We start from the raw sequence: 20,463 nt of genomic DNA, 5'->3' as shown, positions 1-20,463 counted from the left end.
TAGATCAATTCCACCGGCGGGCATCAATTTTGGAAAGGCTCCACCGTGACAGCCCAAGTGAAATGGTGAAGCATCACATTTTGGAGCACGATTCAGAGAGGTGCGATTATTTGCCGATGGTTCCGCAAACGTTGCTCGTGTAGTTTCTCGTCAAATGGCAGGTAGACAACAGCTGCACGTTATTGCTCGACTCGGGGTTACAATTCCATAGACGACCTCATTAAATTTGGGAGGGATTTAATGGCAGCATAGCTGACCTTGAAGTAAACACACACAGATGGACGGTTATTACTTTGCTCCGGATCACACTGATGACTCACCAACTGGAATTGTCTCCAAATTTCAAATGAAAGAATGAGTTGATTAGCATTTAGAGAAACAGCCAGGGTGATGCTCAGATGAGCACGTGTCATGGAACATCTTTCGGACTTCAAGTCAAATGCTGATTCCAATTTTTTGCAGAATAAAATTCCAATAACTGATTAATCTTAATTGTCTAATGTTAATGTTTGTCTTAAATTGTAATGTGCAAACATAAATTTCCAATAAAAAAACAGGCTAAAATCGGGTTGAGCCATTTTGGTAATTACATTTGGAAATTTGGAACGTCAAAATGATTTAATGCTGGATTAAACAACTCAACATCATTTGATAGCATTCATATAATTGTTTCCAGTCCAGGATTATCTAAAAATAAAATACAATAAAAAAAAAAAACACTGAAATATTGCACATTAATTCTTTGTATAATCTTCTTCCGGTCCTGTTACGGAAAGCTACATTGCCATTGGTTGACTACACCCGGAAGTCCCACCTTTCCTGTTACGTGACGTAGGCACGCACTGCGGCTATCCCGGAAGCGCAACAACCCGAAAGCTCCAAACATGACGCCTAAACAGCAACTTTCACGCGTTGCGCCTGCGCTTACCTGCCTGACTTTCCTCCAGACGATCCCCCCCGCCGCGGCGTACGATGCCGGGGACGCGTTGGCTTTGCTACTGGGAACTGTCGTGTCCATGGTGGGCTTCTGTGCCTGCCTGGGATGTTACGCGAGGAAGCGTAACAGATTGCTGTGAGGAGGAAGGACTCGCTCGTTGTGCGCTTCTCCAAAATGCAGCGTTTGCTATATGCACATATGAGATTAATGTGCTTGTTTTGGTGTAAAAGCTTGGCTGAAATCGACTGATGTGCCTTGACCGGAAGTGGAGAAGAAGCGAAAAAAAGAAAACGGAAAGACTTCATAACATGTTACACTGCTGTCAAAACAAACCAACACTGTCGTTGCCTCAAATAAATACTTGTATTCTACTTAAAATGTTGATTTGATGTTTTCATCTTTATTGCAAAGTGCTTGCAAATCAAAGAAAGCTCCTGTCAAAATAAATGCATTTAAACCATGATGAAATGTTGCTTCTTATTAATTTTGAATTTAACACAAACGTGTTTTATATTAATGCAGAAAAAGGTAGAAACTATGCAATAATGTAGATAGAAGAGAGAAAAATGACAGGATTTACTATCTTAATACAGCTTTTTCTTAACTGCATGACTAGAAATCCTTCAAAATAAAATGCTTACTTGGGATGGAGAGCCATATTCATGACCAGGTGTGGTGCAGCACCAAAAACTCATAAAATGAGAATGAAGGTGTCCATTAAAAATGCCATCACCCCACCTAGGGTCACATGTTTTATAGCCGAGCTACAAAGAACAAGAACATTGTCCCACACGCTTGCGACATGACGGCTGCATGCTTGAGAAAACCAATTCTATGAATTTGTCATGCTGCCTTGGATGGGAGAACAACAGTGAGCAAAGTGCTTGTCAATTATGCATTTGGGATGCCTTTTACCTCAAGTGAACTTAGCAGCCTGACACGACCCACTTACCTGCTCTATACGTACCCCATTTATTATTGCTAATGCTAATATTATCAGCCAATATGACACCACAATTTCCCCTTGTAATAAAACTTTTCAGGAGCTGTCCATGGTTTGTCTCATCAGCAAATAGAAGAAATTTGAGAAGCATTGCATGCATTCATTTATAGTTTGAATCATTTAGGAGACTCTTTAGGAGTCACCTTTAATATGTTAATGAGAAATGCATGATTATTATATATGTGATAAGTCATCACTGTAGATAAAATACTTTCATAGTACAAAGTAAAACCTAACCCAAAACGAGATTAGTTTGCAAAAAAATAGCTTCTAAATGATGTTAGCTGCTGATTTTTTTTTTTTTTTTTTTTTTAATCAGTTTCCAGTATAAATGGTAATGTCATGTGGATATTTAAGTGGAGGCTTGTGCTGAGGTTTTGGACGGGGAAGCAAAGGCCCGGTTGAGTGGATGAGAGCTGCAGCTACTGCTGCTGCAACAAGAGACAGAGACGCGTCTTGGATCACAAATAGGGATGCAGAGCGCATGCGCACTGCTCCCCGTTTACTGTATGATTTTCGCCGTGGTGGAAAAAAGGGGGGCAGGCAACAATCGGGATTTTTTTTTTTTTAAACCAGCGACAAAAGACGACGAAATAATCTCCAGGGGGATGTGAAAACGGACCCTTACCAACAGGTACGGTTTGGATCGATCACCCGTCATCACCTTTTTTCCCGTATTTTTCTTTTTTTTTTTTTTCTTCTTGTGTTTCCTGGAGGATTCTGACATGGTCTTGTCGACGCTGTTGTGTTTTATCTGAAGCAGTGACAGAAAGAAAAAGAAAAAAAACACTGGGATTGCTTTGCTTCATGTGACAATCGAAGGAGGCTTTTTATTTTTTTTTTAAGATATAAATAAACCGTAAGTACGCCGCTCGACAAACGCGACATGTAGAAATACGCAATTGTGAGACAACAGACGGGCTGAATCTGCTTTTCGCCAGCCTTTTTATGCAAATCGTCTCCAATGAGCAGGTTCATGAGATTAATTACGAGTTAAGGTTTTAAAAGGGAGGCTTCATGCGACTATTTGCATCCCGCTTGTGTGTGCGCGCTGTGCAGGCTTGCTGGGTGTGATCGAGAGCCCCTTATTATTTGATTTTTGTTTTTTTTGTTTCCGAGAAGGGGCTTTAAAATGCTCGCTCTTGCTTTAAAGGAAAAAAAAAAAAAATGGCTTCACTGCGCATTGGAAGGATGAATGCTTGTTTAAATGAAACGACACTTGACTCGAATGTGACAGAGACATTGCAGTAGCTGATAGGCGGATGATTTTTTTTTTCTTCTTCTTCCCCTCGTTTGGCTTCCTTTAGGTGTGATGAGACAAAGGAACAAAGGATGCCTTAAAGGAGAGGTTGCCTACATGCCCGGAAACCTCCTCAAAGCCCACCGCAGCCAAATGGATCTAATGCCTCCCCCCGCCGCCGCCGCCGCAGCCGCCGCCGCCGCCACCACCGCCGCCTCCAGATCATGATACTCGGCTGAAGCTATCCCCGCTTATCTTTATGATCCCTCCTCCATCTATGGCGAACTATAGCCATGCAGGGGACCACACCATCTTGCAGAATGTCTCTCCTCTCGCCACCTTCCTCAAACTGACCTCCCTGGGCTTTATCATCGGCGTCGGCGTGGTGGGGAACCTCCTGATCTCCATCCTGCTGGTCAAAGACAAGAGCCTGCACCGGGCGCCTTACTACTTCCTGCTGGACCTGTGCGCCTCCGACATCCTGCGCTCGGCCATCTGCTTCCCCTTCGTCTTCACCTCGGTCAAGAATGGCTCGGCGTGGAGCTACGGCACGCTGACGTGCAAGGTGATCGCCTTCCTGGGCGTGCTCTCCTGTTTCCACACGGCCTTCATGCTCTTCTGCGTGAGCGTCACGCGCTACCTGGCCATCGCCCACCACCGCTTCTACACCAAGAGGTTGACCTTCTGGACCTGCCTGGCCGTCATTTGCATGGTGTGGACGCTGTCGGTGGCCATGGCCTTCCCGCCCGTGCTGGACGTGGGCACCTACTCCTTCATCCAGGAGGAGGACCAGTGCACCTTCCAGCACCGCTCCTTCCGGGCCAACGACTCGTTGGGCTTCATGCTCCTCCTGGCGCTCATCCTGCTGGCCACGCAGCTGGTTTACCTCAAGCTTATCTTCTTCGTCCACGACCGGCGAAAAATGAAGCCCGTCCAGTTCGTGCCCGCCGTCAGCCAGAACTGGACCTTTCACGGGCCCGGCGCCAGCGGTCAGGCGGCCGCCAACTGGCTCGCCGGTTTCGGCCGGGGCCCGACTCCGCCCACTTTGCTGGGAATCCGGCAGAACGGCAACGCGGCGGGCCGCAGGCGTCTCCTGGTGTTGGACGAGTTCAAAACGGAGAAGAGGATTAGTAGGATGTTCTACATCATGACCTTTTTCTTCCTGGGGCTCTGGGGGCCTTATCTGGTGGCCTGCTACTGGCGGGTGTTCGCCAGGGGTCCCGTGGTGCCGGCGGGCTACCTGACGGCCGCCGTGTGGATGAGCTTTGCCCAGGCCGGGGTCAACCCCTTCATCTGCATCTTCTCCAACCGGGAGCTGCGGCGCTGCTTCAGCACCACGCTCCTCTACTGCCGAAAATCCAGGTTACCGAGGGAACCCTACTGCGTTATATGAAGGTTTTTAACCCCGCCTCCCTTACCTTCACTTTCGCCCCCGTTTGATCCGGGCTTTTCCCCCCCTGTACAGCTCTCTCTCTCTTTCTCTTTGCTAGCTTTTCTTCTCTTCATCCCTCCTTTCCAGCAGCCAACCTCTGTTGGCGATTGCATCCCAAAATAAAAAGGAGGCCCGTGGAGTACAACAGGGCGCCGTGTTCCGCCCCTTGTTGTTTGGCGGAAGGCCATGCCCGTTGCAGAGAAGCAAAAACGCAGACAATGAAAACGCTTTGGATTTTTTTTTGTCTCTCTCCGTCTCTCTTTTTTCCAAGATGCATTATTTTGTGAGGTGTGAACTACAAGAAAACGAGAAGCGGAAACAAACAAAAACAAAGAATACAACAAAGAAACGATACCTCTCAAGGAATCACTGGAAATGTTTTCTATTTTTCAGAGTTGCACTACGAAAAAAGATGTAAAGATTTTGGTTGCAAAGACAACAAGCCCCTTTTTTCTCCCCCCCCCCCCCTCCATACTAAACGATGAATGCTTTAATTTGCAACAGACTACACACACAAAAATCGCTGTAAGTAAGGCAAACGTGTTGGAATCACACCATCACCAGAGGATGAAATGGTTTTAATGTAAGTGGTAACTTATTTTTATTTACCAACCGGGGCGGGATTGGGGGTGGGGCGGGCTTGATGTGTGTGTTTTATTTTTTCGAGACGGGAAGTTGAAACTTAGAATGGATCTCTTGAAGTTTTATGTCCCTGATAGTGTCTGCCATTGTTATTTTCTGATCACCTTTTACAGCGTGGAGAAGAAAATGCAGATTTTTCTTTGCTTCGGGGAACAAAGTTGTGCTAGAAAAAAAAAAAAGACATTTGAAGATAAATGTGCTCATCATATCCATGTACCCTCAACACTACCGACCGATGCCACTCCGGGTGTTCTTGCCTTAATGGTTACAATGCTAATTGTCATCTTAGTTCATCTCCTATCAAGTCAGTCCTTGGATGCAAGGGGGTTATTTATTATTATTATTTTTTTTAATCACATGAAGTGCATGTCCACTTTTTTTTTTTTTACAGTTGTCTGAGATCGATCGCCGCACGCTCAGAGCACAGGCAATGAGTGTGTACGTGTGCGTGTGTATGTGTGTGAGCATCAAACACTTCAAGACCAGAGCCTTAGTATGATATCTTGCACAATTTGTAAAAAACAAAACAAACAAACAAAAAACTGAGAAAAAGTCAAAAGACAAAAAAAGGGGGACATGTAAGGCACAGTCTTGTTTCTACTTTCCCGACATTTGCTCTCTACGGATTGTTTTCAATTATAATTCTTTCTCTCTCTCTCTCGTGGCCATTTTTTTTTTTTTTAAAAAAAACAAACAATGACTCTGTTCCTTTTTGTAAATTATTGATGGTGTGTAAGTATGTGAGTCTTTTATTTACTTTTTTGGAGTCCCGAATGTGAGTACAGTTTCAGTTAGGATTGCATTTCGCTGAAAGTTAACTGTGTAACCTGTTGCTTTTTTTTTTTTCTTTCCAAAAATAATAATAATAATAATAATAAAAAAAAAGAAAGTTTCCACTTTGCAACATGGTTCATTTGCTCGATTTAATTGACAAAAAAAATGTGTTTCTGCAACTTGAATTGTTTCTTAAGGTTAGCCGCTATGCTAGCATAGCAAGAAAGTGGATGGATTCTATGGTGAAAAAAAAAATATGGGAAAAGCACGAGACATAATGATTTGGAACATTTTTGCTTTGCATATTTAATTTTTTTGAGCCATTGGAACAACATTTACCAGCTGTTTTGCTACTTTTTTGTATGTATGACCAAAGTTCCGAAACAAAATATTTCTCTGGTGATGCTGATTTGATTTAAAAAAAAATGTCATCAAGTCAATCCTTTTTTTTTCCGGGGGTGGACGAGTAGAGAAAAAAATATAATGGCAAAGGGCTTGTAAACACTTGAGGTAATTGCACGGCGGGCTGCAGGTTCCGCTGATGAGAAACTCCTATTAGGGATCCATTTTCATTATGAGTTTGGCAATTACTGTTTTCTTTAGGACATTGATCATTCCATAGCCCCCGTGCAGATGATGTGCAAGCCTTTTAGTAGCGTTTAAGTAAGCGCCAAGATGGGCTGGATTGCTTATGGTGGGCTTTTGAATATCCCGTTTCTTGGCAGCGTACGGAAGGAAGTCGTTTTGAAGGAAGGCCGTTTACGCTTTAAAGTCCGACCCGAGTGTTGTTGCTAATCAAAGCGATTAACATGCAGAGGTGTGATTTGAAGCGCAGAACAAAGAACGTGCTATTTTGCTTGACCTTTCACTCATGCGTGACCTCCTTTTTATTTATTTGAGCAAATAGCATAGTGGCTAGCTTCGAGCTTTCATAATTCTAAGGACGGTTTTGCTTTGTGTGGAAAGCCAGCCTGAAGTGGAACGGTGCTAAAGAAAAGAACCGTTTTTTTTTTTTTTTTGTACATGCATCATCCTGCTTGGTGTGTTTGGATTGCATAAGAGCACCATTGAAGTACAAGACGCTTTTCAATATCCGCAGGGCATGGCTTTTTCATTTTGTGACATCCTGTACATATATTTAGTGCTTGCTGTGGGGGATAGCGACATGCTAACTAGAAGCTTTCCAATGCTGCGGCGGTTTCATGCAAATGTTTTGGTCCCGTTAGCCATTATTCGTATACCATAAAAGCTAATAATTAAAATTATTAAGTTGACATAACTTAAACCTATGAAACAGAGAAAATTAAAAAAATTAAATAAAAATCTGTTAAGCAATCATGCAAATGTTTTGGTCCCATCAGCCCTTATTTGTACACCATAAAACCTAATAATTAAAATAATTAAGTTGACATAACTTAAACCTATGAAACAGTGGAAAATTAAAAGTCTGTAGTAGTTACTCAGATGTTCTGAATTACATTAATAACCCAAAAAGCTTGGTCGGCCCCATATTGGGTTATTTTTTACATGAATAGTCTTGACCATTCATTTAACCCAAGGTTCATAAATAAAAGCTCAAAAATGCAAATTGTTAAAAGGCTCATCCTAGCGTGCAGAATGTGAACACATGTCCGACGCCTAAGTCTTTGTCCGCTAATTTTCATCCACAATAATGGGAAAAAATGCACCGCGACAGACGGTCCAATAAAAAAAGGTTGTAATGATCATTTGGGGATTTGATTGCATCTGGGGAAGAAAAAAGGAGAAGTGAGAGGACAAAAAAAATTTGCTGCATCACTTATTGTCAGACAAGCTATTACAGACGGGACTAGCATTGGAATACCAATGATGCAGACTCCCCCCGTCTTTCTGCTAATAGACAAAAGATCGCCGTGCTTTCTATGATCAAACCGAGTCTGGCTATTTCTTGGAGGACTATGACAAACTTTGTTGACACAATGCAGCATCATATTGTACACTGGTCAAAAACTAGAACATAAACAATTAGTATTGGCAGTCACGGGGGTTGCCGTGGTAACCGCAACAAATCTATGTATGTCCACCACATTATTGACTTTCCAAGAGAACGTGACGGATGTGGCCGCAGAAATGCACACATAGGTTGTGGTAAATCCTCCTAGTGCCGGCTGGGGAGTAAACATGTCCTTGATGCCGCTAAGTCTCGGGATAAGTGATGGCCAAGGGGATCAAATGTGATTGGCGGCCGGGCCGCTACTTAAGCGCATGTTTGCCCAAGTTGGAATATGTGAGGAGACAACTGGTGAGGCGTAATCTGCCCCCCCTCCCACCCCATTGAGGATTACCCACGCTAGATTAAAACATCCCATGATACCTACAGAGGCACAATCAATGCTGTGGATGATTTTGTGTTGTTATTACTATTTTTGCGTGTCAAAATCTTTTGTCATCTCTAATCTGGGATTTAGCTAGAAGCACCAATCTTGTTGAGATGATGCAAACAAAATAAAAAGTCGGCCATCTTTGCACTGCTTCACTGCCAATGAAAATGAGTTTGACACTTTTGTCCTCTTTTGTCTTGTGTGATGTCATGCGAGAATAATAGATTTGGAATCGCGCTGTCCGGGATCTGAATTTGGCTGCAGATGCTCATTGCACATTTGGATGGAACCAATTATATATATATTTTTATATATTTATATACATATATAATTTTCATATATTTGTTTTGTATATTTATATTATGTATTATTTTCTATATATTTATATACAGATATAATTTTTATATATTTGTTTTGTATTATATTAGTATAGTTATTATACTATATATTATTTAGTATATTATGTATTATTTTCAATTTTTTTATTTTTTTTTATGTCATGCATGGTTTGTCACTAATCCTAGCCAGTACTTATCATGGAGCAAAGGCATTTTTTCAAACAATCACATTGTCACTCTGCAATTAAGCATTTATGGCACTGCAAGTGCTTCCGGAGCTTTGCACGCATAGCCAATTATCCGCTTGGTATTCCAGCCACTCCGTGCCGCAGCCTCCCGGCCTAAAAAATTGTGCACGGAAGAGATTTTGTCATAAATTGAATGGAGAGGAGTGGACTAATTGTGACAGTTTGCTTTTCTGTTTTTCCTGTAGCACGTTTTTGGGTTTAAGCAATCGTCTTTCACCTTTGTAGTCATTTGTAAGAGCGTTCCCGTGGTGGGAAGCTTCTCTGGCGCCGATGACAACACTATTGATCACAGTCTCTCTCCTGGCTGCTGTTGTTTCGTCTCACATTTTTTAAAGCCCAAATACTCGTATGGAGCAATTGATTGAATACAAACGGAGCGACGCTGATTTCCGTCTGCAAATTCCATCATTTGGAAAATGAGCTGGTTGGTGTGTTTGGGAACAGTTCGTAAAATCCCAGAGAGGACGAGATGTTTTTATGATGACCTCGCTTGCTCGGCTGCTGAAGGTCCATGGCGTGTCGCTGATACAATTACAGGCCGATCGGTTCTCATTACGCCCGATCGGAGAGTCAAATAAGTCCACTCGAGGAACATTTTTTTTGTTCCAAATAAGGGCAATGGCGCTGGTGTTGTTGCCTAGCAACAACCAGAAAGGCATTTTGATGAAGCCTGACATGTTTTTGTTTTTTCTTTTTGCAAAAAATGTGCAATATTTTTATCTTCAAAGCCTGCACAAAACACCGTTGGGAAATGCACGACGGTATTTCGTTTGACACGTGGAAACACAATTGCGAGCAAACTTTCGACAACATCGAAAGTACGCCGACCTGAAGAAGGAAATTCGATACAGCGCAAATCTAGCTAATCTCTCTCATATGACTTTGGAAAAACATTTTCAGCCTATCAATACATCTTTTAATTAAAACGGCCTCGGCTAGTTGAATTAGTCAATTTGGGATTCTTTTGTTCCAAATCATTTGCAGGACCATAACTGGGCCAACAAATTGCAATATTCCATAATCTGGATTCAGGTCGTCTCCGTCGTCCGTGTCAGTGATTGCGTTGAACCGTTCGCCCTCACGTATCGCAGAACCCAACCCGGCCTTGCGAGGACACAAACAACCTTATTGACATTTCTGAGCTTTAACTCCGCCCCCATCTGTTGCCACCCTGACCGCAGACACGCAGGTTACAGTGTCCCTGTCTGTTTTATCTCGCACGGCACCTTCAAGACCTGCAGCTCAGGCTCCGGCTTGCGTTGGAGATAAAGACCAAAATAGAGCACTCTCGCTGACAGCCAGGCAGCGCTCGATAAGACCGTCGTGTCCGCAGCTTGCAGCTAGAAACGGTAGCGAGGAAGGAAGACGGAGAAGTTATAAATATCGGGGTGCGGAAAATTGTTCCTCCCGTTGTTTCTCGCAGCGGAGGCCATCGATTCTGTTCATTGACCCGTGTCGGTGATGCCCCCGCCGACCGATTTGGTGGCGATAAGAAAACGCCGGCGTACCTCTGAATGTCAATGAACCGTCCGCCCGCGGCATTATTCGAAAAGTGCATGTGAAAAGGTTTTTCCGGTCGCTGGCATGTGGAAGGCGATCGATAAGTGCGTGTCTTAGTAAATAAGATCATGTAGACAAGAGGCAGTCGTCAGCAGCCTCGGCGGCGTCTTGGCATTCTCCATTAGACGACGCCCGGCGGTAATTGAATTGGTCCGTACAAGCTCGGGGCTCGGCCTTCTCGTTTTCGCCTTTGACAGCATGCGTCAAACTCGCCCGGGGGACAACGAAAGAAACGGCGCGGTTAGGCGTTGGATACCTTAGCGTAACCCGAATAAGGATTTAACACGCGGCGGCAATCCCGGCACGATAAGATCCGAGCTAATTAGCCGTTGCGAGCTAATCGATGACTGGGACACGCTGTTGAAAAAAAAACAAGAGCGAGATACACGAAAAGTAGCTTGTTAGGAAATGTTTCATGTTTTATTTACAAAAAACTTCAACCTGCAGCCCACACGCAATGTTGGCTTTTAATTCTCGTACGTAGCGCCTTTTAGCTAGCTACGTCCGACGCTAGCCGAGACGGGAAAAAAAAAGGAATTGTGTTGTCGGGGAGAAAGCCTGATGAAGTATTCAGGCCCAGTCGCCCATCTCATCATCCCGCAGAGCACGGCAGCGGCTCCAATCCCGATGTTTTTTTTTTTTTGGAAGCACCTCTTGTTTCGCTCTGAGAGCTTTTGAAAGATGTAGAAGGAACGTCGGCGGCTAACGAGATCGCTCAAAAAGTCAAGCAAGAACAACAAATACCGCCACCCAGATATGCAAAGCTAGATTGAAGATAGAGAAGTGATTGGTTGTTCTTAATCTCGGAGAAAAAAACGACAATTTCAAAAGCGGCTTCCATCATTCCTCATTTTTGTTTATCATTTTTCTCCCATCATGGCCGCCATCCATTGCAGGTAACGGACTGAGTGCTTTATTGGATCTGGCTTTGGATGAGCCAGATCTGTAGGTGTCTTGAGTGGGCGCAGCTCAAATGGATTGGGAGAAGACGGCCCGGAATAACACACTCAGTCAGCGCCGCTTTTTTGTCTTCTTCTTTCATGTTGGCTGTCAGTCAACAGCCCCGAAGCATAAAGATGATTTCAAAAGAAGACGGCTTGATAAATCCAATATGGTTCTTCGCGGCATTCCATCATAGCTGCAGTGTTACTCAATCTTCAAACTCAAAGCCATCTTAAATCAATTTTGCACTCCAGCTAAAACAAATAGGATACGATCACATGATCAAATATCGCAAACTCTCCCTTCATATGTTTTTTTTGTCCCCCACCTACGAGTTCGCACTTGCAAATAACAATCTGTTGTTTATCCCAGATAAGCTTTTGTTTTTGGGTGAGCTACTTTCAGGCATTCATGGTATGCCATTTAAAAAAAAAAAAAACATCTCTGCAGTAGATACCTAGGAAGCAAACGCACATACACCACAAATGTCTTATGCTGAATTATGGATGGACATAAAAATGCATGTAAACGGCCGCTTTGCTCTACGGGGGAAATATGCTTGCCATCGGGAACCTCCACATGTGACACGTTACCCACCAGGGTGGAACACTCCAAAATAATAATAAATAACTATAATAATAAGATTTTTAAAAAAATAGAATTAAAATAAATTATTGATGGTGAGAAAACAAATGAAATCATGTTTCTTATATTTCCCAATTCCAGCTGTAACCATAATGTATAAAGCCCCGCCCCCAAACATTTGGGACTACAAATTTGCATATTGTCTCGCTGCCCCAGTTTTAGTGACTTCTGGGAGTTTGTAGGTTTGTTTGGGCCTGTCGCAAGGCCAGACACCTGCTCAAAAAATGAATTATGAATTGCTGGCAAGTACGCGCAATACAGCAGACAGCACAGGCCAAAGAGCTGCGGAATAAACAAGAAGATATAAGACATACGAAAAAGCATGAAGGTTAGGAGTCCTTGTTAACTTGAATGGACTCAATGCAGAATGCAATCCTAATAGGCTTTTATTATTACTTCGAATAGCCAAAGACATTTAAACGTCATGAAATATTCAGTGTTTATAGAAGCTTCACTATATGTAAATGTAAATCTGGGATCTTGCCCTTTTAATATATCATGAGTCAACTTGCTAAACACTGTCCGTGTAATTACGTTTCATTTTGCTGAAACAGTCTTGAACCAGTTTTTTTTTTCTGACTTTTAAAACCATGCCCTGTGAATGAACAAAATTAAATTAAATTACAAATAAATAAATAAAATAAATTAAATACGACAGATGTAAATTCTAATTGTAATTCCTGGAGGGCATTTGCATACCCCCACAGGTTTGGCAATCCTGCTCCTTAAAAAAAAAAAAAGAGCTCCCCCTCAAACCAGATCTGAAGTAAGTCCAACAGAATGATGACTGATGATACATTGGCTCGATGCTTGGGGGGGTCATGAACAATCACCATGTGACAACTGCCCCGCGAGAAAAGTGGATTACACGAGAGGTTTCATCTCCAAGTCCTTTTTGTCAGTGAGTTTCCCCCTCCGTCGTGTAAAATTTGCTCCAGCCGGCCGTACGGAACAAGAAGAGACTCGTCCTTGCGAATATCATCATTCACACCTGAAGGTCACCGCTTTGGCAGCGTCACCTCCGAGCACATCAGGAGGAGAGACACCAGCTCAAAATATCATTAGCATTTCATCATTAAGTCTATTATATGCGTCCCAAATGTCAATTTGCATAAGGTGTCACGGCCGGCCGAAGGGCGCCGGCCTGTCTCGCGTGTCTCCCTTCGTTTTTGTTCCGAGACAGGAAAGGCTTGACAGGAGGTGTGAATTTTCCACCCATGATTAATTTAGCTCTTCCTGTGGCGGCGGCACGTCACGAACGTTTGCCGTCCCGATGATGCCGCCGCGGAAAACCAGACTGGCAGCGACGCCAAAACTCATTTGGCAGTTTCCGTACGCCGTCGCCCGTTTGGGCTGGAGTCACACGGTTGAAATTCGATCAGCTTCACAGCATCTCACCTGAAGGTTTCTCCATCATGCCAGTCAGGCCCGATTGGAGTTGCGGACGAGCTAAGCGCCCTCGAGTGCATTTTGACTTTCAGTGATTCCGCCGCAGACTTCCTATCCTTAGCGTGAAATTGTTTTCTTTCAAGAAAGCTATCCAAAATTACAGCTCCAAAAACCAGCTCCTCAACAAACGTGAATAAACTGGATTTACTTTCCAGCTATGAAAAAATACAGTCCGCAAAACCTCATTGAAGATAATCCGTCACTCAGAAATCAACTAACAAATAACTGCAGGGAGAATGTACTTAAAAAAAAATAGACGTGGGGATTTGACCATGCTTGGTAGATTCCAGCAGCTTGCATGCAAAGGCTAAAAACCTATGTTTAATTTCCACTCGCTCCGCACCGGTTAGCTTATGAATTATTTATGTCCTTCGGCGGCAAAGGCAGCAGTTCATTTTCAAAGCTCTGTATTTGGTGTCGAGTGGGAACAAGAGACAAAGTGAGATAAAAAAGATATTGCAATTTTAACGGGTCACGGATGTTTATGTAGAACCGACCTGGGTCAGCGATATTACATCGGGAACAAGTCGTGGACCTAAAACAGATCCCTGTGGCATTCCCAGTTTTGGCTTTTACCCGGTTCGCATTGTCTTCCTTCCGGGTCGGAAAATACAACAGAGCTGAAGATTTTAAAGTTATGCCTTTTCGTTCCTGGCTACTCGTTTCATAAGCCTCGACGGTAACACCACCAGAGACTAAAAACACGTAAGCCGCACGAGAAGCAAACAGGACCAGTTACACAGATGCACATTAAGCCAATGAGTCCAAAAACACTAAAAATTTTATAGAAATTCCATAATCTGTGCTCTGTATTAAATATACATGCGAGGTAATGCATGCGTCACCATCTGGTTTGGAACGAGAAGCGCAGGAACAAGAACGGAAATAGAAAAAATGGATGAGCGAGCCTGCACAGGTGCCACTTCGAATCCTCACCTCGTGCAGAATCACACAGAGGTCAAGGGTCACCCTACATCATGGCCGTTCCGAGTGGGAGTCGCTCATTTGGTACAAACGCCTCGCGTGATAAAAGAGAGCAAATGTGTTACTGACCTATATTCTCCGCCTGCATATAGAAAGCAATCCGGCGAACCGGATCCCTCCTGTACCCATCTGCTACTCCCCCTCCCTCCCCCAAAGCTCGTTGGGAGGTAGCTCTGCTTCTCCGCTGTGACAGGTGCATCCAGACCCGGGAAAAGGTTGATTCATGGATAAATCGTCACAAAGCGATCCTTTTTTTTTTGCGTCTACTACCCGCTGGTACTGTGTCGCACAGGTGCAGGCGGGCTTTGTCGGACACATAAATCACCGTTGTAATTATTAGACGTTGGCTTCCGAACAATGCCGGAGCCAATTAGAGCACTGAGATGGAGTTCAAATGAGATGTAGGTCAAATATGAAAACGCATATGTCAGCTATCGAGAACAGTCGTGGACCTAAAACAAATCCCTGTGGCATTCCTAAATTAATCGGATTTGGCTTTTACCCGGTTCCAGGTATAAGTCTGATTCCAACATGATGCCGATAGTACCGTATTTTCCGCACTATAAGGCGCACCTAAAAACCTCCAATTTTCTCAAAAGCCGACAGTGCGCCTTATGATCAGGTGCGCCTTATATATGGACCAATATTGAGCCACGACAGCAGGCGTGTCCAAAGTCCGGCCCGCGGGCCAAATGTATATAGCTTATATATGGACAAAGTTTTAAAATGGGCCATTCATTGAAGGTGCGCCTTATAATCCGGTGCGCCTTATAGTGTGGAAAATACGGTATTGGGACCTTTGCCCAACGGGCATGTACCAGAAAAACATCAAACGGCTAACTTGGATGATTCAACTCCCCCTTTCCATGTTTCCCTTTTCTTTGTCTTGATTTGCATCGCAGAGAAACTCTCCCGCCGCTATTCCCTAATGACACTGAAGGCAAATAAATGTTTACCACAACAGACTGATTGCTTACCGCTCACAAAGTGCACACATTACACCGACGCAGCCACCCGTGCACGTAGCAACAACAACGTTGGAGCGAGTTCCAAAAGCCATCAGACAAATGTGGGGGATGAATTGCTTTTTATGCCGTCGTCAGCATCTTTTAACAATACTTGGCATAGTTCGACAGTATAATCCATGCATCCATTATGTTCAGGGCTGCCGTCTCAAATGTTCTCCGCCTAAACATGCTTATCCGAGTCAACACATTGCTTTTGTCTCCAAACAAATCTTACGTTGGGCGTTCCCGTGACAAAACGTCTGCATTTGACTATTTATGCTAATTGTGTTGCATTGCACTATTTGGATACATTTACAAGTCATCCATCAATTTATCCGTCCTATTCTTCTCACAATGAAAGGGAACACTCGATATACACGGCTAACCCTGGCCGGGACTTTCTAACAGCTTCGACTTCATATTGATTGATGAGAGGCTGGCTAGCCTGACGCTGCTTCTGCATTGTAGCTGACTTGCAGCATTTGCCATTCACGCTGCACACGGGTTGTTTACTGCCAACGGCGGTAAAGCGCAACCTGGCGTGTTGTCATAAACTTCGACGTGGTTGCTTTCACGCAGAAATGTCCGCGTCTTATAAAAGTGACAGACAATTTGCAGTTTTAGGATTGACATGAATTGAATTTGTCTATGCGGGCCACGTAGAATGATATGGCGGGCCATATCTGGCCCCCGGGCCTCGGGTTTGACACCTGTGCCTTATCGATACGATTCATTCAATCAAAGCTTGTGTAGCGTTTTGAAACTTTTCAATGTTTCTCCGCCGCATTTAATCACCACATACGCAAACTCCCCGGTCGTAAATTATGAGTGAGACTTGCCAGCGTCCACCCTGCTCCTCGGCATCTAAATGATCTCATTTCAATATTATAGCACAAGAAAGAGCATAGTTTAACAGTCTCGGACAGCTCTTCACTGGCAAGTGGGCCACTGCAGGAGAAGAAAAAGTGCATTTGGCCAATCTATCTGTGGGTGAGTCATGACTAGAGTACATTACAGATGGAAATGTCATTATCAAACAGCGGCTTTGCGGCAACACAGGGGAGGTGAGGAGAGGAGGAGCTCAACCTGGATGTTAGGACAGAGGAAAAATGTCTGGAAGATGTGATGCGGGTGTTCTGACATTTATGACAAACAGCCGAGTGGGATTTTAGACGATTGAAAGTTTATTTGATAAAGTGTAATATAACAGAGTGGACAAATTTACTTGTATTTTAATTTTTATTAATATTATTATTTTTATTATTATGATTATATATAAATTAAATCAATAGTGATAGGTTGGTACCTTCTTCTCATTCAATTTGTCTAACGCCTTCATCTTTGAGAGTAACAGTGGGCCAATAACGGAACCTTGGGGTACTCCGCAGATTGGAAAATATAAAATACAAATAGATACTTTCATAAAACGGTTATGTTTTATGGTTATGGAAGAACTTGAAGAAAGAAAGAGTGGAACTCACACTGCCGTTCATCCTTTGGGGTTCTTTGTTTCATTTAAGGTGACTTTGTTTCGAAACCATTAAAGCCAAGGCAACATATTGTGCCCATTAAAATGTATATTGTACAGTAGATACTCCTAAAACCACAAACTCTTAATTGTTTTGTTTTTTCAAATGATGCCTTTTAGATGAAGTTAATTGCAAAACTTGTCTTATTACTTTCAATGGGGTCCCACATAAACAATTGGCTTCAACAATTCAACAAACAACATAATGAGCAAATATATATACGCCAAATAGCTTCAATTCCTCTCAAGGATTGTTTCGAATCAGAGGCAAGATGTCTTCAAGCTAAATCGTGAGCATTTCCGTCTGAGACAATCGCATTATTCTATCATCTTTTTGGCAGGGGAATGAAGCCTTTTTATTATTGTTATTATTTTAAGTACGTTTCCCAAATACTGACTGGAGATTTCGCCGATATTGCTCTTCTCCCAGCGTGTTGTTATTGCCGACCTGCAATGTGACACTGAGGCAAATGGCTTGACTATTTGGCTTGAGTGGAAGGACTGCACAAAATGGAGAATAATTGCATTTTGCCTGAAGCAAAATAGAGAACATTTAAATAGCTTCACTCTATTAGATTTCTCTTGGGGTGTGGAAAAAAAAAAAATTGTGAGACAAATGCATGAAATTGTATCAATATCGTTTCATTAGTGTGTCTTGTTTTTATGGACAACAAAAACTTGTCAAGTCATATACTGCTGCATACTCACAAATCCAAGCCTATAATATTTCTCTAGTAAAAAAGATATTGAAGCAAATGTATTGTAAAAGACACTCTGTGCTCAATCGGGCGCTTCTCCCTTTAATGTCTGTGCTTTTTATCTGGGCTCTAACGATGCATAAAAGTGCTGACTGAAGTCTCTCTTGACATTGCGAGATGAAGTTCCAACGCAAACGAGGAGCGATTGGCACGTCGGAAAAGTGTGACCAGATGAAGAACTCAAACGGTGAATCATCAGAAGGTGCGCTCAGGTTGTGGCGGCCTGGGCTCAGTCACGGCGACATTGTAGTCACATTCTTTTATTCGTCATTTGAATATTCTGTGTTCCACTGGCTTACTTTTTTTGCTCCGACACCAACTTCTTCACACCAACATGGATCCTGCCACACTTAGTCAGCCCTCAGCTTCTGATCATGAGTCACCGCCTTCTTGTTGCTCACACTTTGGTCCAGAAGATGAACACTGTTGAGGTTTGTGGAACTACAGATGATGGGTATTGTATTAAAAACAGTGACTGCCATTTTTATTTTTTAATCTAACACTCTTTTAAGCAGTATTCAGTGTAATTCCACTTTCAAACTCTAGATGGCAACGTACTATATTTTAGTTGTTGAAAATGATGAAATGTCAAATTCTGAATTTTACGCCGACAGAAAGTCACGGCTGCAGGTTTGATTATTAATTCTGAGATTTTTTACACCACGATGACATAGTAACAAGGGTCCGATGTCCTCCACAAAAATAGACAGCATGCTACGCTAATAAACAAACAGACACTCCACAAACATGGCCAAAACAATCTACAAATATGGCTAACACCACTACAAGAGCAACAGACTCCGCAAAAACGTATCAGACTGCTGATAAAGACCGAGCCGGATAAAAAAAAAAAAAACTAATGAGGGCGGCTATTTCCGAAGCCAAAGCTAGTTTTTCATTTTGAGTGACTGTCAGGCTCATTTCCCTCTCACCCATTTTAATTCTGCACCTGAGAGCTCCCAATTAAAGAGCATCTCAGCACTTCCGCGTGTCCTCTCTCTATTATCGATGTTGGACTCGAAGGGTTTTTTTGGCTCGCCGACAGGCAAGCAGATGCTGATTTGTCAAACCTGAGGAAGCACATATTTTCCCTCCATGAGCCGGCGCATGTATAGCGAAACACAACAGAGCGAAGGGAAATCAAGTAGCCAAATCTTTATCCCTCATCCATCTGGCGATGGGAGGCTGAACGCAACCAGGCGGCGTCCGCACTTTGACAAAACGCTGACTAATCCGGGCCAATTACCAAATCAAATCGCTCGTTTGTGAAGCGGTGTGTTTAATGAAACGATACCGGTGGCGGCGGCGGCGGCGAGCTTGACCTCAGGACAAAGGCCCATTAGGCGGCGTCGCGCTGTTAGCTTTAAACGGGTGTACGGCATTCCACGCGGGGGGCGCAAACAAATTAATTGTTTGGACGGGAATTTTTCCTACTGTCAGCACTCTTGAAGTTTAAATTCAAGGTCCTGGTAAAGCTAATCCAAGAGTCCATTTATTGCGCAATCACTCAAATTATGGTTGCCATATTTAACGCATGGGAAAAATACCATGATGCTATGTCAAATGGATCTTCTCCAGTCTTCTTCTGGGGTGGGGTGAAGGTAATTACACACATTTCTTATCTTTGCATTGTTTCTTTCGCTCTATTGCTTCCAGCATCTCTTTTATTCTTCTCCTGAGAGACAAATAAAAGTCAAGAGCCTTATCGTGTGTGGTTTTTTTCCCCCTCCACCCGACTCAACCCAAAAGCGGTTTCTCTTTTGATTCTGACTTCATCATCTTCTCCTTGTAACATCCTCACAGAAGATGAGACCAGTGATTGGACGGAGCTCTCCAGGCAGGCTGATGGCCGCCGTGTTGTCTGTGAAGAAGGCCATCGAGACGATGTGCGATTTTTTTTTTGCTGCCTCCAAATACCGCTTTCATGTATAATTAGTTCTATCTCATTTCCTCCCTGAACAAAAACTCTGCGTGGCCACGACAAGCGCTTAATGGCTTTCCGTCTTGCGACTTTACACGCCGTGACGGATCAAGTCACCCAAAACGGAATGTATTTGCTTTATTGTGTTTGAAGATTACATGTTGTAGTTCTCGAGATTGGGTTTGGACTCAAGGTATGTCTCACATTAGAGCAGAGGTACCTTCTGCATAATTTAAGTGTCTCACTTTTTCCACCACATGCTCCATCCTTCCTCCTCGCTCTTTCTCCTCTGAGATTCTCAGAGGAAAGACCAACGTATCATTTTTTTACAAGCTCTGATAAATAGCTAAGATGGAAGGTGTGTGTCGGTATTCAGCACCCACACATACGCACTACAAAATGATTTCATCACCACATAGGTTAATTATTCAGAGATGTCACATTCGGGGTCTAATTGGATAAATGTGATGACTCCTTCATTGTGTTAGTGATCTTGTTACTCGACCAGAGATGAATGGAGATGATGAATTAAGATGAACAGGAGCCTTAATGACATTTTTTTTTCTCCTTTGAGGAAGAGTGCCTTATCTTTATTAGGAGAAATTTGGATTTTTCTCTTGTCATGTTGAGTAAGTCATGAAGAAGGTTAGGTTATTTTATGATTGGGAATATTTTATTCAGCAGTGTCAACACTG

General features: G+C 43.1%; 2 protein-coding genes across 5 annotated transcripts; both read left to right on the top strand.

Annotated features, from left to right (window-relative positions):
- The first annotated feature begins 805 nt into the window (after positions 1–805).
- On the top strand, positions 806–18,881 carry LOC119117296 (small integral membrane protein 30-like). 2 transcript variants are annotated; one of them, XR_005096456.1, is made up of 4 exons: positions 806–1,141; positions 3,919–3,928; positions 13,011–13,018; positions 18,871–18,881. XR_005096456.1 is itself a non-coding variant. In XM_037243512.1 (1 exon), exon 1 carries the CDS (start codon positions 885–887, stop codon positions 1,074–1,076), a length of 192 nt encoding a protein of 63 aa, XP_037099407.1. In that variant the 5' UTR covers positions 806–884; the 3' UTR covers positions 1,077–1,398. The 2 variants fall into 2 exon arrangements, 1 of the variants encoding a protein (XP_037099407.1); XM_037243512.1 differs by lacking the exons at positions 3,919–3,928; positions 13,011–13,018; positions 18,871–18,881 and having other exon boundaries at positions 806–1,398.
- On the top strand, positions 2,392–5,934 carry gpr85 (G protein-coupled receptor 85). 3 transcript variants are annotated; one of them, XM_037243430.1, is made up of 3 exons: positions 2,392–2,574; positions 2,701–2,799; positions 3,248–5,934. In XM_037243430.1, exon 3 carries the CDS (start codon positions 3,440–3,442, stop codon positions 4,571–4,573), a length of 1,134 nt encoding a protein of 377 aa, XP_037099325.1. In that variant the 5' UTR covers positions 2,392–2,574; positions 2,701–2,799; positions 3,248–3,439; the 3' UTR covers positions 4,574–5,934. The 3 variants fall into 3 exon arrangements, with proteins under 3 accessions (XP_037099325.1, XP_037099324.1, XP_037099323.1); XM_037243429.1 differs by lacking the exon at positions 2,701–2,799; XM_037243428.1 differs by having other exon boundaries at positions 2,392–2,799.
- Positions 18,882–20,463: the final 1,582 nt, after the last annotated feature.

Source organism: Syngnathus acus, chromosome 23 (assembly GCF_901709675.1).
Source record: "Syngnathus acus chromosome 23, fSynAcu1.2, whole genome shotgun sequence".
Lineage (NCBI taxonomy): Eukaryota > Metazoa > Chordata > Actinopteri > Syngnathiformes > Syngnathidae > Syngnathus > Syngnathus acus.
Note: the sequence above shows the minus strand (reverse complement) of the source record. Positions and strands in the feature narration are given on the sequence as shown.

Coding starts and splice junctions, on each gene's coding strand:
- gpr85 (XM_037243429.1), top strand. CDS start 3,440: ATGATCCCTCCTCCATCTATGGCGAACTATAGCCATGCAGGGGACCAC.
- LOC119117296 (XM_037243512.1), top strand. CDS start 885: ATGACGCCTAAACAGCAACTTTCACGCGTTGCGCCTGCGCTTACCTGC.